Here is a 16895-nt window from a genome sequence, read left to right as displayed (position 1 = left end):
GAGGGACTACATTTCATACCACTTAGTAAAAAATTTCATCCTTGCATTTATCAGATTGTCTGGAGTTTCGATTAACATCTACTTTGACTGTGATCCCCTATTCACCTCTTTGTACCGAGAGACATCCAGTCAACCTTGAGTACGTGTCAACCCTACTACACTTTGTAGTATTTCTAAGGAAGGTAGACTGTTCAGAAGAATCGCTCGGACATTGAAATTTTAATTGTGACGATTAATTCCTCAATCACCCAACATATACTTTGTTGAACGAATCTTTACCGTTGGTGATTGAATATTCCGGAAGCTATCATGGTAGCGAGATGTCATACATTCATTCTAGCTATCTTGTACCCTAGATTTGATGGACTTGTTTTGATCCTCAAATTCTTGAGTGTTCATTTAACCTTTTTGGCGTAATTTTCTGCTAAATCCGAGAGAAATTCATTATGAATCTACTCATTAAGGCGTTGTGAACTACATTATTCGACTACATGGTGTGCATGTCACTACCATATCTCATTGTCATGCGTGTTTCACTTCCAAGTTTTGGGAAGTCTTCTTGAGGGCTATGAATACTAAGTTTTTGTCCAATACAACATTTCACCCTTAAACTAACAGCCAGTTTGAACGAACTATCCAGACCTGAATGTACATGTTGTGTTTGTTTATTCCGTAGTTTTAGCATGGTTATGATTGACACTTATCTTTGTTAAAGTTGTGTGTAACTGCAGTTACACTTTCGATTTTGAGTATGACACCATTTGAGATGTGTATGCAGATTTTATGCATAGCACATGATTGACATAGGAGTATTACGAATAGGTATTTGAATAATCGAGATTCCAATTTAGGAAATTGTGTGCTATTAACGATGTTGCCCGAGAGGGTAGTGCGTGAGGACGATCGAGGCTTTGATCAGACGATGTATGTGTATTTCCCAATGGGGGACATGATGATAATATTGCACCCTTGGGAATTTATTATTTGCTTATCAAGACAACAATGTGTTAGTATTAAGGGCTATAGACCGTATTATTGATAACTTATTTGTTAGATTCGTTAAGCAAATGGACAAATAGGTCGTCTACGTTAGCATTTGTATTTGTTTATTTAATTAGTTATTTATTGTTTGGGCTTGACCCAAAGATACTACACACTTATCTTCGGAGTACGTGACACAACAAGTGCGTAGGTGAAAAATATTCTATGTTCAGTTTTAATTTTAGTACAATTATCTTAACTTTATGTTATTATATATATGTACTTTGACATGATGTTATTATACATATATAAATATTTTCGACTTTATGTTTTTATAAAAAGTATTATATTATACTATTGTATAGAAGGAGAAGGAAAGTATGAGTTTGGAGGCATGAAAGACGAATCATTGCAATCCGATCGCGATGGAATGTCATTCTTTTTTATGCAACTGCTTTAACTTGATTTCTTCTTTATATATTTTCTTTCTATTTTGAGTATTTTATGTAAAGCAAGTTATTTCAAATTTCAAGGACGAAATTTTTTAAGGTAAGTAGATTGTAACAACCCATCCCTAATTTTACGATTTTATAAATTTTAAAAGCGTGAGGTACCAAAATGCCTTTAGAATAGAGATTGTTGACTTTCTTTGACCATCACTTCACGACGCATAAGAGCTATTATTTTACCGTATTCTCAAAGTACTCAATGGTATGAACGCATTGGCACAAACGGAATTGAATTTGGAGCTACGATGAAGATTTAATGAAACTACGAAGTAGAAAGGCATTTTAGTAAATTCATTATTTCAGATATTCTCCCTTACTATTTTATTATTTTCTTATAGGATATTTGTGTTCGTGGGACCCACCCACATGGGTCTCCTCTCCTTTTTGTTCCCGTGTCCTCTCCTTTCCACTTTCCCATACCTCATCTCATTTGTCGCCACGTCACCACACCCTTTCTCTCTCTTTAGCTCTCCCCGTTTCTCCCTCAGCTCCCACTCCAGCAAGCATTGTCACCAAAACCCCAACCATCACCTCTTTCCATCTCTCTCCCTGAGCCAAGAATTTGAACTAACCCTCAGGTCCACACTCAAATCAAAGAAACAGAGGATGGAGAACTCCGACGAGGTAAGACTCAAAATACCTTTGATCTCTTCCTCTTTGACGTTTTGATTCGATTTTTGAGTTGTATACATGTTTTGGTGATGTTTTGGACGCATAAAACACCCCTGGAAATTAACCTAGTTTTTCTAGTGAGAACCCGGCGACTTTCGAGTTGTTTTCGGCGAAATCCAACCATGGCCGGGGAAACCAATGGTACTATTCGAATCCTTGTTCCTTGATCTTCATTTTGGTATACTACATGACTAGGTTTAGTAAAGTTTGAGGTTGATCAGAGCCAAGGAATTCCAGCCTTCTTCTTTGCTTGGTCCGGTAGTTTCAACCTGGGAGCCTAGCAGGTTAACTCGACCCGAAGAAAAAAAAAACAAAGAAAAATCCAAAGCCCAGATCTGCGATCTGGATCCGGATCCGAACCCAGGATCTGGCCCAGCCCATTTCCAATGTGGATCAAGAATATTCCTAGAATATTCCCAGAAATATTCCTTATGTTGACTTTTTCGGAAATTTTTCGTAAACCCTCCTAGACTAATTTCGACACCCCAAGTCCGTTTTTGACATCCATTTAGTGAAATTCCAAAATTTTAACATAGTTGACCATCGGTGTGTCTTGGTTGACTTTTTAGGGTTGACCGTTGACTTTTTCGTTGACATTTTACAAAATTTGCCCAGAACCCCTTTTGGCGTAATTCGACACACAGATTCCAAATCTGCACTCTGTTTTTCCAAATTTAGTCTTTTTAGTTGAGTTTTACTAATGGGCCCCAATATTATGCTTAGGTGCGATTACTATCGGAGACTCCGACTTTTCTAGCTTGAACTGATGTGACATCGCAAGTAACTGTGAGTGGGTATTTCTTTTATATAGTATATATATAATTGTTAGTTTCCATTTACACATTTCATAAAGAGTTTTCTACAATACACCTAGACGTTTATAAGATTTAGCGCATTGATAGAAATTATGAGGTTATGCTACGTTCTACGGGATGCACAGGTATGCGTATTATTATTGATGCCTTAATTATATTTATGGCCGTGACTAGTATTATGGTGACGTGAATTATCAATTTACCACTGTATAATTTTATTTATGTTATCTGCTCATCGTTACTACACCGGTGTTAGTACTCGCCCGAGCTAGGGCCAATGTTTCACATGTATGTGCACATCGCACCGTACGCTCACTTTAGATCCATTGTAGGTGCCAGTACTATCCTAGATTGCTATAGGCAATTAGGACTTATATGTGTTGCGCAAAGTGCCAGTCTTCATGTGATTGTAGTACTAGAGCGTAAATCATTATTACACCCAGTCCTGTTTATGTTAGAATACCTCTGCATGAACTCGTGCGTCAGCATATGTCGATGAGCACTCAATGTGATTTATTTATTTCTGCGAGATATTGTGATTACTAGAAGTTATATTCTTATTTATGAATTTGTGACATATTGAAGTCTTGAGATTTTGCAGGTAACGGTAAGTATTTTCATACTATACGTAGTACGTTTATTTTGGAAACTATACTTGTTTTACAGCGAAGGGTTATAATGTTTTCAAAAAAAATTTATAAAACTTTATTTTTAGGCCCACTCACCCTTATTTTTCGCCCCTCCAGGTTTTAGTAGCTGAGCTTTCGTATCGATGAGGATTCTTCGCAATTAGGCATTGAAGATCTTTGATAGTATAATTCTCAATCTACTCTACTATACTTTACTTATGCTTTGACATCACGTGTGAAATTGGTTCATTCCCGCTCACTAGCGCACTCTTATATTTAGGCACTTTTAGGTTTAAATTTATTCATATTTTTCGCATCACTACATTTTATGGCTTCGTCACCCTCCTGGTGACAACCAGCACAGCTCGATTCGAAGTCCAAATAGACCTTTGGGGTTGGGGTGTGTCAGCACATTTTATGCAGTGTTGTACTATGCTTCATGTTTCTCGGACAATCAACTTTTGCAAACCAAGATTCCCTATTTCTTTTCATTTCGTTTGTGCATGGCAATATGGAAAAGTTGAGGCAAAAATTGGGCTGGATCCCTGGGGCCTGTTCGACATGTCAGGCGTATCAATATTAATTGGTGGACTCGATGAAGAGATTTTAACCCAAGAATATACTGTGAAGCACTATAAAATTTTTGTTCGGTGAATCTCTTAAATTGGCACCGCAAATTAAATCTAACTATGATCACTAGACATGAGAAGTAATCACAATTAAAGCTTCAGGGTATCGTCAGATCTTTTCAGCCTCAGTCGCACCAACTATATAATCACGAGACATGAGATGCAAACGAAGAAAGTTAATTACACTGCTGATGCGGGTAATGTGATCAAAGTAACAAGATAGAAGAAAGTTTGGTTCATAATTAATTGCTGAGTCGTCTGTGCGCGTGAACGATTGCCACTGCATCAATTGCTGAGTCGTCTGTGCGCGTGAATGATTGTCACAAGTACTCCTAAACGCAAAATCGGTCGGTTCGTAACAATCGTGATTGAGTCCCATGCAGTCAAAAGATGATCCTTCCTCCTTCCTACTCCCAAGTGGCAGGCAGGCAACTAGCATTTCAACCTTCCAAATACGTTCTTAAATTGTGCCACCATTTAACCCAAACACCACCGAAAAAGTAGGGTCAGTAAAACCGAAGCCGGAATGCATTCCAAACCAGAAAAAAAAAAAAAAAAAAAAATAGAAACCACAAGGCATTGATCCAATACTCCTGTGTACGAATCCCAGGCTATCCAGGCTTAAAGATTGCGTAGAATTACACGATTTCTGGGGTTCATCACAAATTTCATGTCACGCGACTTCTGGGACATATACGAGGCCTAACTGCGGTATGATCCCTGATAGAAACTGCATCCAATCGTCCTCACAAATCCCATTTGGCCTCCACATGTCAACCCTTAGATTCTGGTGTTACCACCTCATCCAATTTACACAATCGAAACTTAATATGGTGTTACCAGATCTCGCTATGTTATGCTGATTTCGGTACTAAAAACACGGAAACTCAAATTCAAGACTAGGTGAAAACAAGTAATGACTGTCTAAAGTACAAGAATTCCAGTCAATTCAAATTACAAAAGCAACTAACACAATAATATAGAACACTAGCCACCAGCACCCGCCTGCAATGTTTAACCAAAACAACTGATTATAGTCATCCTAAAAATACGTGGCCGGCTCCGCCTAGCATGTCAACAAGAAGAGCTAATACGAAATTTACCCATTAGAAACCAGGGCCCTATGTCATTCGCAGAGTGATGGGAGAAATCTTCACGAGTAAGAAAAATAAACAGAGGACTTACTGTACAGGCAACTGTACAAGAACAGATTCATTGCCATCCAACAGATATCCACAGATGTCAGTCATTTATCAAGACTTCTAAAACCGACATCTTCAATCAGTCCTAAAACCTCAAGTTGTTGCTGGCACTGATTAAAAGTTTTAACTTGCAGAATAATGCCCAAAATCCTTGGAACAATGACATCACAGCAAGAACCTTGTATTACCTTTGAATGGGCTTCTATTCATCCTCTATCTCCACAATCTGTGCCCGTCTCTCAGCAGCTTTCTTCCTCACAAAGAAACCCCATCTCATTGCTGCCTTAATTTTCAGCCACCCCACAACAGCTTTTCCAGGACGGGTGCGATCTTCCTCAAAGTTGGGCATTGGTGAGGGCACATATGAGGGGAATGAAAACCCATCATCGGGCACATCAATGGGGCCATGGCCTCCTCCCATACTTAAGATTCTAAGCAAATGCTGCATATCCTCATTTTCAAGCATCTCATGACTCCTAATGCGAATCTCTTCCTCTGAAAAGAAATCTCGGTTGGTTGTCCAGTCATCTATAGGATTAAGAGTGGATGTCTGAGCAGGATTGATAGTCTGAAATCCTGATGTAGATGATTGTGGTGGACCACGAGCCAAACCAACAGCATTGTGGTCATTTCTTGTGCTTTGTACCTGATGAGAATTGCTGACCAATTGGTCATCCAGTGCAAATCCAGCGCCATCAAACTGGGTATGAGAATTGGAATTTACAAGTGGCTGGGTCAAGTATCTTGTTGATAGACTGTCATTATACCCTGATGAGGACCATAATAAAAAAAATAAGCCAAAATATAATCATAATAAGGACCCTATCCAGCTATCGTCTTCATGTGACGGCGGCATACGTCAATACATGCATTGTGGGCATACATATGACTGTGGCTATCGTCTTCATGTGATGGTGGGATATGTCAATACATGCATTGTGTGCATACACGTGCGTGTGTGTGCAGTGGGGTGGTGTGGTGTGTGTTGTGGGCGCAGGCGGGTGTGTCAGCCTTAACAGCTATTACGTATGGACAATTTGAATAGCAACGGAAGGAAAGCATGTGTGCGTCAGCCTTAGCAGCTATTACTTATGAACAATTTGAATAGCGCATGTGCCCATGTGTGGGTGTGCATGTGCGGCAGGGGGGTAGGATTGTGTGGGTGGGTGTGGCTGTGTGTGGCTGTGTCAGCCTTAGCAGCTACTACGTATGGACAATTTGAATAGCAAAGGAAGGAAGGAAAGGTTTCATGACAGAAAACAACAGATGCTCTACTTTAGGGAAAAATTAAGTGCAAGGCATTCCATAAAAACTCAACAAGTGTAAAGAATATATGGTGTAAGTGTGCGACCAAAAAGTTCACTTACATTCCAATGGCATTTTTTATTACAAGCTTAGGCTCGGTTTTGTAACATAAATTATAACTCCACTGATATGGGTCATAGACATACAAGTTTTACGTAGTTATATAGACTGGCACTTCTAAAACTCTACAGCTTTGATCCGCTAAGGTGTTTGTAAGAATACTATGTATAAAGTTAACAAATTTTAAAAGTAGCTGTAGATCCTAAATCATAGTTGAGAAATAATAAAGGTTGTCCTATAAATCACTAAATCATATTTTAGTGACCAAAGTGAACTACCCAAGTTGCTGATGAGTAGTCAGGCAAGTGTACTGAATTTTGTGCTCATTTTTGTAGGATTTGACATCCCACATCTTCAGGATTTTCCAGGTTCTGTTCTGTAAATATAGTCAGTGTAGCACTATTTATAAATCCTACACTTTCATATTTTGCCTGAAGTTATATTCCACACAAGCAAAGGACACTTAACACCTTCACTGTTTTAGCTTATCTTATCTTTATTGATTACTTATTCTTTTTCTGACTGAATAATTACTTCCACAAATAAATTTTATGAGGTCAACCATGAGTGGATGGGATTACTCCCTCTCCCCACCAAAAAACCAAAGGTTCAATGCTCATGCAGGCGCAATGCTTACCTCCAATTGGTAGGGCTGGATCCAATGGAGGCTGCTCTGAGTGAACTGAATTTGATGTGTGATGTAGTTGCAGTTGATCAGAAGCTTCAGAGTAATTGATTGGGCCCATTTGAAATTCAGTTCGGGGTGCAGCTGGCCTCTTACTCTGCTTGAAGTTTAGAAGTGACTTGCCATCATACTGAATAACTTGATCCCAGTTGTCGTATGCTTTCTTCACCAGCGCATCTACGTAGACCTGCACAAACATAAGCATTGTACAATTTTTTTTGTATTTGACCTTTCCATTGTCAATTATTGACCACAAAAGATTAAAAATGAATATAGCATCTAGAACTCTAGGACTTTCAACTGCCCATGATTTTAGAAGTAAAACCATTTTTCAGTCAGCAACAGAAAGTACATAACTAGTTCGAAAACATTGTAGTTACAGGGGCCTCTTCATAACTTCCATACTTTTACGAGTATAACAAAAGATCACAAGAAGAACAAAGAACCATAGCACTTAAAAAAGCACATCCTTTAAACTTGAATTATCAGAAAAATTCATCTCCCTCTTGCTAATGCTCCTTGGTGATGATATCATTTTCAACTCTTCGGGAAAAAAAAAATACGTGTCAAATATAAATCCTTGTCAGACAAGGAAACTTGATTTTGAAATATGTAATCCAAAAGAACAAAACGATTGACCACCTAGTAATAATATAGTGAGACCATATTTCCAAGAAAAAAATAAGGTAATATTCACCTTCTGGCTGTCAGAAAGAGCATCAGCAGAGTGAAACTGCTCCCCGGCGATGAGGCCACTCAGCTCATAGATGTTGTTAAAAACAACACCAACATTTCTTGTATCTTCAGTATAATAAACATAAAGCTTCCCACTCAAGACACAAGTCTTTGCATGTTCTAAAAGAGCCTCCCACATCTTGTTTGACATCCCACTTCCAAGGATCTATAAACAAGAGCAAAACATAAACATCTACAAGGTACAAAAATATTTGTGTTTTTGCGAGCGTTTTTACAACTCAAACAAAGTCCTGCACTTACATTCCGTAATTTTTGAGAATCTCGGACCACAAGCTGAAGAAACTCTTCAACTGTGAATATTCCTGCTTTGTTTAACCTCTTATGGAATGCCCCATCCTTGCCAATCTTCTCCAATCTCCATACTTCATCATTTAATGCCGGTGGGTAGTGTTTCTTGTACACTGGCAAGATCAAAGGAAAAAGCAAATCACCAACAGTGCACTAGCACAGTTAGGACAAAAAACTAATATAGTCTGCAGCGTGAACCTACATTCCCCTCTGTGATCTTTAACAGTAAAAGCTTCTGTTTTAGCTTCGCGTATGCGCATGCCCTCACAAAATCCCGAAGCTACTTTCAATCCAAGTCTGAACTTCCTGCTTCGTATCCAACTTGAGTTATCTGTGAAGGTCAGATCCCCTAGAGTTCCCACCCCTTCTTTGAGGGTCACTTGCAGGTCCCCAGTCAATAGAGGTCTCTTTCCTTCACGCTCTTTCACTACATGGGTATCAAATTCTTCTTGAGTCCAGCCTTCATCGTCTTCATTGTTGAAATCTCCTTCAAGCACAACAATATCTAGTTTTACAGAGGATTCAGGTCCAGATGTTACAACTCGGCCAGTGTTTGTATCAACCAAAACAACATGAATTGCAGCACCCTGCTCGCCTTCAACTTTCCCTCCTGTGAATATCGGAAGAGCCAAATTGGACTTAAACTCTAGTTGCAAGTTTTGCCCATTTGGACCTTCAATTCGTTTTGGGGAAGACCTGAAATGTAAAATATCAGAAACCATTTTACCACTACATGTTGACTATTGGTCATGGTTTGAACATTTTTATTTTGCTAAGACAGTTCATGGTGGTTATAGTTCTAATATCAGAGGACATCAAAACGAAAGATCTTACACAAAAAACACCTGTCATTTCTGTTATTTTTTTCCCCAATAAATATTTGTTCAGGAATTAATATATATGATTACAAATCTAGAAAAGTCCATATAACAAAAGCAACCTCGTTCTCTGAACATCATACTTATGGAATGGAAAATGAGAAATCTTTGGTAAATCTAAGCCTTCAACCTCTGTGACAGTTTTGTGTATCATACAGAAGCATACAAATTCCTACCCAACAAATATCTTATCCAGAACAATTCCCAAACGTAAAATATGACCACAAATATGTAGCAAGTAAACTAATTTTAAGACTTATACACATCTTCATCATTGGTCAACCGCTGTAAGCAAAACTCAACAGAACAAGGTCACACTTCAGAGAATACCTCTTATGGGTCTACGAAAGGAAGGCATTAGATTGTCATTCAAATCTCCACACATGATTCATACAAATAAGAACCAATCAATTAAGTAGACAACTGAACTACTATAGAAAAATAGATAAATGCTTTAAGAATTAGGGATAACCAATCCTGTAAACCTATTTTTCTTAGTGATTAGAAGAAAAGTTCTGTTTATGACTGCTCTTTTCTTTTCTTGATGTGTTTCATTGCTTCTTAAATATGGTGGGGTTGGCATCAGATGGACTACAGGTCTTCCCATTATTTCGGACTGTTTAAAATATTTGGTTTCTAATTGGAAGAGGGAGGGAGAGAGAGAGAGAGAGAGAGAGAGAGAGAGAGAGAATCACTAGACATACACCCACAACATATACAATAAAGAAAATTATTCCGTTCATTAAAAAATATCATAAATAATTCTTTTCACCTTCCATTAACTCTCGCAGGGCCTAACTTAGCCAAAGCACGCTCCACTTCTTCGCTTACCTATTAACGAGTAAAGGGAAAAACAAGAATAAGGGCTACAGATAAAGATCATAGACAGAAAATCACAAAAGAAATGTTTTTTTACCATAACTTCAGTATATCGTGTCATGTGGTAGACAAATAGTTCAGTCATAAGAAAGAATCTATCCTTCATATAGATAGCACAAGAATCATCCCAAACTATAGGAGTTCAGATATTCCAAAATTTTCTTTGTTCTATACATGGTGCCAACATTAAACAAAGACAAACTTGAAGTACGCAACATAAAGCTTAATATTTGATTTAAATTAGGTGCTGTCATTTGAACTAAAGGTTTTTTAATGAAATGACTTTAATGACATACAACGTTGGCCTAAATATAATTTCAGCTCAGAAGATTAATCACTACATCAAGTGTCAAGAACACTTAACCAACCACCAAACAAATTTAGCTTCCACCACTATATATCAATATAAAAAATAAAAAAACTAAGTTACATACCCTGAAAAATTCTCGCTCACATTTAAATCTATAGTTTTAAAATTTGGGTGGTATTAGCGGAGTTACCCCCAGAAAGTGAATTCAGGGAAGAACTTCAGCACAAATAATCAGTAGTATCCACATAAACAAATAACAATATCCAGGCTATCATTTCCTTCAACAAACAAGAAATTAGATGTTTATCCAACTCAGTTAATGGATAAAATAGTCCAGACGTCAAAACACAAAAGCACAAAAAAGTATCAACTATTCAACAAGCATCAAGATATAACAAACTCTTCATTGCGTATGTTAATCATTGTTTCAAGCTCACCTGTGTGGAACAAGAGTACGGTTTAAACTATCTTTTGATTTGTTCAACTTTATTAGCCCAAATATAGACATTGGATTATCAGTAACTGTAACTACTAATTCTATCAAAAAGGAGGGATAAACACGTCACATATGAAAGTTATTAGAACAACTTACAACTCTGCGAAGAATGGGTTCCAATGACGAGCATAGCTTCTGCAGACTGTCCACCTTGAGAGCTTCTATAATTACACTGCAAAAACATATTCAATGGAACATTAAGCACAAATAGAAAATATATTGAAGCTTTGGACACAACAATTCATTCAAGTGTCAAGTCGATCCATACAGAAACTCAAAAGTTTTTATTCCCCAATCACAAAAGGGTAACAACGTACTCAAAGACATACAAAACAATGCACCATAAATTATTCTCAATTCAAATATCTCATCCGATAAGAACAACATGGTTGGTGGTGGTGATGTGCTATGGTCATTAAGTAAGCTTGAGTCATAAGCAAATGTTACTCTTTATCTACATTGAAGCCGGTGAGGTTTACTTAGCATTTAAACCACTTCTAATCAGCAACTAGTGTTTGAAAGTGATTTAAAATTACTCAAAGCGCTTTTGATGAAAGTTCTTTTGCAACAAAAAAACAGTTTCACAAAAAGCACTTTCAGTCATTTCAAATGCATTTCCAAATTTACTAGTCAAAGAAACACATTGCTCTGCTCAAATTGAGCATCAGTACAAGTATAGCCACATCAGCTCAAACAAAAGGGATTTTTCGCAATTCACAAATTACACGTCTACTTATTCAAATTAGCAAACAAAAAATCAACCAAGGTAATTAACATAATCAATAGAAATTAAACCAGATGAAATCCATTACCTAGCAAGAGCAGGACGCTTTCGCTCAGCCTGCTCCTCCTCTCCCCCTTCCATTGGCCTCTTCCCTCTCATAGAGTTGGTCCTTTCCATGAGTCTAGTGTGCATTTTATCCCAAACCCTAATTTTTGGATCTGCAGCACACATAAAAAGGCCAAAATACACAAAATTCACAACAAATAATCACAATCACAAATCCATAACAGCTACAAACACATAATAATCCACAAAACTCACAAACTCTGAATTCAAATCCCCAAAAATCACCAAATGCAAACCCTAATACTTCGGTTTTCAGCTGAAATTTGAAGTGACAGAGAGAGCTGAGCTACTCTCGAGAGGCTGTAGAATTTCGATTGGGATTCTCAAAATTTTCCGAGAAAACGCGCGAGAAAGTGAGAGAAAGTAGGTTTCTGTTTGGAGAGAGAGCGAGAAAATCAGGAACCCGTAATAATGGCAGGGGCAGTCTCTATTAAGTCTACTCTGGCGACTCTGTGGCACGAGAGTGTCAGTTATCCAGTGTCTTTTGGACCACGGTAACAGACTTTTCGAGTCGTGTCGTTTCGCCAATGCGGACGCTATATTCAGAAGTTTCTGACACGTGGCTAGTCCCTATTGGTCAGAAGATGTTCTGGAAGTTGGGTTACACTTTTCGGTCTCGGTTTTATGCCTAGGATTGTCGGAAGGCAAATGCAGTACAAAATCGTGACCGTACGATGGAAGACGAAAACGGAATATAGAATCAAGTTAAATTACCGGCCGAAAAAGATATCCATTAAAATGACGTCACCGGATGTAGTTTGGCTTACGTGCTTTTTTTTGTCTCCGGTAAACATTTCAAGTCTAAGTATAATTATGTAAATTCTATATTAAATTTGATTCTATTATCATTTCCTATTGTATCTTGTATTCTTTGGATAAGAAGGAATATTTTCTCTCGTTTACTACTATAAGTAAAGGCACAATGTAAGAGAGATAACAACACACATATTCCCCTACAATTCTACAAATACATCTCTCTATTCGCCTTGCTGCCGGCCCTCTCTCTCCTTGTCAGATAAAATAGACCACAACATATTATCAGCACGCTCCTACCGCTGCGTTTAGGAATCTGACGTTAGAGAATTTTTTTTGAATCAAACCAGTTCATCCATATCATCACGCAATCAAGTACTTTCAAAACAACGATTTTAATTTCGATATTTTTGCAACCCGGATAGCATGTACATTCACCATGATGCATTACCCAACTTTATGTTTTACAAATTTTAAATTCTACATAAATTGTGTATGCTTCATAATCATAATTGTTGAATTATGTGAATTTGATATTTGGCATGAATTGAATAAAATATTTTTGCATATGCATATTATTAAATTGAATTGAATTTACGTTGATTTGAATTACATATGCATATAATTGAATTGAATTGAAAAACAAAAACAAAAACAAAAAAAAACAAATCGGAAACCTAGGGTTCATTCGAACTCGTGCCATCACCCATCCCTGTCGATGGGCCCCCAAGCCTAAGAACATTGCTAAAGCTTCTACTCCAAGCCCAAAACCTTAACCCTAACACCCAGCAGGTGTCACCACCACTCAATCACTATGCCTAGCCTCCTTGACGACCTGCATATCGTCCACAGTGTCCTATGGCCAAAGATTCTCTTGAATCTCATCGAAATTTCTCTGAAATCTCGATTCGTTTTCTAGGGTTTTGATAACACGTCGAGATTTCTCCAATCTCCGTTCATATTTGTGTCCCCAATTAGACCCCCATGATTTGTTATGCCATAGATCTTGAGGATAGTCGCCTGAAGCGACCCCAACGCCCCCTCCCGGTTTAATTCTAACACCCAACGCCGCTGAGGTGTCCTGGTTCTGTTCGACCCAAGCCCTAGTAGGCTTCAATTCCTCGGCCTGCATCACACATCACCCATTGGACTTGCTGTTGCATTTGATCTACTCAGCCCGTACGGAAAAAAAAAGGGAAAAAAAAAAAAAAACAAACAAACGAACAAATATTTTTTTTGGGCTCCCTTGAAGCGACCCGTATGAAAATGTTTTTTTCACAAACCTTGGGGCTTGCCTGCAGCAACCCAACCCCTTGCCATGTTCTCCCCGTAGGCCTGCAGCCTACACCCGAGACTACTAGCCCAATTTTTGGGCCTAGGTAGTAGAGACCAATTTTTTAAGCCACCTGTGAGCTTATTTTTCTTTTGGGCCCGAGTTTTATTCGCCTAATTACTTTAGGTCCAATGGGTTTTATATTTTTTTCACCCACACTTTAATTTGGCCCGAAGTCCAAATAATTATAATTCAATTATAATTGTAAACCTAAATTTTATATTTTTGCATATTCTTGTTGCATATTTGTTTGCATATATATTTGTGTTTGCCTGTAGGAATATGTGAACCTGAAGTTCATAATTATTCTGCATCAAACCAGTTCATCCATATCATCACGCAATCAGGTACTTTCAAAACAATGGTTTTTATCTCGATATTTTTGCAACCCTCATAGCATGAGATCCAACCCAGGATCGTAATGAAACTTTTTAGTATGATGTTTTAGAAGCATAATGTGGATATTTGGAAGTTACGGATCGGAAATCTGAGGTGCGGATCTTCCAGATCAAGTTACGTAGGGTTGTAGACCCTACCATTGATCTTTGACCAACAGTTGACTTTTGGTCAATGGGTCTCAAATCATTTTAGAATGTCCTTGAGGATGTGTTTTATGTAAGTTACGTGTTCTATTGATAAGGATTCTGAGATGTGGTTTGATAATTGTTCTAGGCGCCGATCTTTCGTGGCGCCTCGATGTTTGTGCTAGGGAGTTGTAGCGCGGACTCCAAGTGAGTGGGCTTTTGGTTTTCTATATATATATATATACACACACAGACACACACACACACACACACATGTATATATTCTTTACATTTTCCCAGCAACTGTTTTGAAACGGGCGTATTATTTTAAATGCCATGTCATGCTTGCATTTCATTTTATTATATGCATACTGTTGTATAACACTGTGGAGGCCAGTTTCGGGTGCTGTATGATGTTAATGGTTGCATTGGTTATGGTTATATGTAGAGGCATGTAGAGCTCATTATCCTGCACCCCCGTGTTAGTGCTCCCGCCCGTGGCCAGGGCACAGTCCTTCACATGATGTTTACATTCCGCACTGCACACTCATCTTGGATCCAAGTTTTGTGCACAGCCCTATCATACAAATCACATTAGGTGGTTCCGACTCGTAGGTGACCCGCAATTATTCGTACAGCCTTCACGTGATCGTAGCACTTGAGCGTACTTATTTACACTCAGCCCTGTTGTACAGACCACATTAGGTGGTTCTGACTCATGTGAATGAATTGGTTAATGAGTTATAGGTTCAGCCGTACATGTCACGTTAGGTAACTCCAGCTGACATATCATTTTATATTGATTCACAGCACCTGGCTTACATATTTATTATTGAGATTCTTGACATGGCACATACTTTGGTTTTCATTCCTCTCAAGCCTGATTTCTATATACGTATGTATTATTATTTTCTGGGAAATTATATGGGTTTTACAGCGAGGAATTATAACGTTTTCAAAAGGTTTTTATTAAAATTTTATTTTCAGCCCTTTTAGCTGCTGAAAGTTCGTATCGACAAGGATTCTTGGCGAATCTCAGTATAGGTGGCTACCTCTGAGGGTATGATCCTTACCCACACTACTATACTTTACTTGTGCTTTGACGTCGCATGTGAAATGGGTTTATTCTGGCTCACAACGCACTTTTGTCTTTAGGCACTTTAGGTTTAAATTTATTCACATTTTCCATATCACTATACTTTATGGCTTCGTCACCTTCTAAGTGTCAGCCATCACAACTCGATTCGAAGTCCTAATGGACATTTCGGGTCAGGGTGTGTCAGTTTGGTATTAGAGCATAAGTTGGGCAGTATTGCGTTCATCACACGCGTGATGTAAGCATTCTAGGTTCTTGAGACTAATTTTTGAATTTTACCACCTCGTCGAATATGAAAAATGTATTAGCTTTTTCTAAGTATTGAGTGACTTAGCTGACTTATTGACCTTTTAGAAAATTATTTTGGCAAACGCCTCTAAATTATAAGTGAAGAATTCCCATGCCAAGGAAAGATGTAGATTTGAGATAAGTTGATGGTCCTGAAGCAGGGCTACTATATTGACAGTTGTGCATCACGGGAGAATTACCTACCAATTCCACTACCATCTAGTCATTTCTACCAACCCTTTCGAGAATGGAAGCTAAGAATAGTTTTGCTCCCTTGGCAGTATCTGTTAGTATACCTTCTATCGAAATTCCCACGAAGTTGTACTTTCGTCAAAATTTCCAGAAATGCCTCTAGTGACAAGGTGGTGCTAAAAAGGTAGCACTTGACGTAAGAACATCAGGGGGACAATCACTTTTGGTCCTTAATAGCATTAATCTTTCTAAACGCACTAGTGATCATTCCGGATCTTTAGGAGGAAGATCGACTTCCATTTAAGTCCGTCCTAAAGCAGATTATTAGAAAATTCTTTTTCCAGCCTTAGGACGTTCCAGCCAACGCTAGTTCTCGAGTTTTCTTTTGGTGATGTACTCATCATTTCGACAATTATAGGCACCGATGTACGTTGTTATACCTACAGTTAGTAGAAATCCTTGAAGTAGTAAGTATTTTCTCTAGGATTAATGAAACCACCTCACCGGACCAATTCCTTACCAATCGTCGAAAACCAATTATCTAAGCAGGCTCTAGCCTGTGATCAGCCTATGGTGGCATTATTAATTGACAATATTGTTCGATATCCAGGAATTGTTAACCAGTATTCTAGTGGTATAAATTCTGATACTGGACATAGGTTAATATCCGGGAGTGATAGCCTTAGGCCAAGACACTGGTTTACAGTTTTAGGGTAGCGAACAAAATCAAAGTATCATATATGCATCAATTAGCAACGTGACTGG

At 38.2% G+C, this 16895-nt stretch overlaps 1 protein-coding gene across 2 annotated transcripts; it reads right to left on the bottom strand.

Moving 5' to 3' along the window:
- Positions 1–5092: 5092 nt before the first annotated feature.
- LOC137731244 (calmodulin-binding protein 60 B-like) lies at positions 5093–12367 on the bottom strand. 2 transcript variants are annotated; one of them, XM_068470345.1, is made up of 9 exons: positions 12140–12367; positions 11907–12036; positions 11191–11266; positions 10182–10240; positions 8734–9227; positions 8484–8644; positions 8185–8388; positions 7440–7674; positions 5093–6205 (listed from the first exon to the last, which is right to left on the bottom strand). In XM_068470345.1, the coding sequence occupies exons 2-9, from the start codon at positions 12008–12010 to the stop codon at positions 5640–5642; spliced, it is 1899 nt and encodes a 632-aa protein (XP_068326446.1). In that variant the 5' UTR covers positions 12011–12036; positions 12140–12367; the 3' UTR covers positions 5093–5639. The 2 variants fall into 2 exon arrangements, with proteins under 2 accessions (XP_068326446.1, XP_068326447.1); XM_068470346.1 differs by having other exon boundaries at positions 12189–12367.
- Between the last annotated feature and the right edge of the window lie 4528 nt (positions 12368–16895).

This window comes from Pyrus communis, chromosome 4 (genome assembly GCF_963583255.1).
Source record: "Pyrus communis chromosome 4, drPyrComm1.1, whole genome shotgun sequence".
NCBI lineage: Eukaryota > Viridiplantae > Streptophyta > Magnoliopsida > Rosales > Rosaceae > Pyrus > Pyrus communis.
Note: the sequence above shows the minus strand (reverse complement) of the source record. Positions and strands in the feature narration are given on the sequence as shown.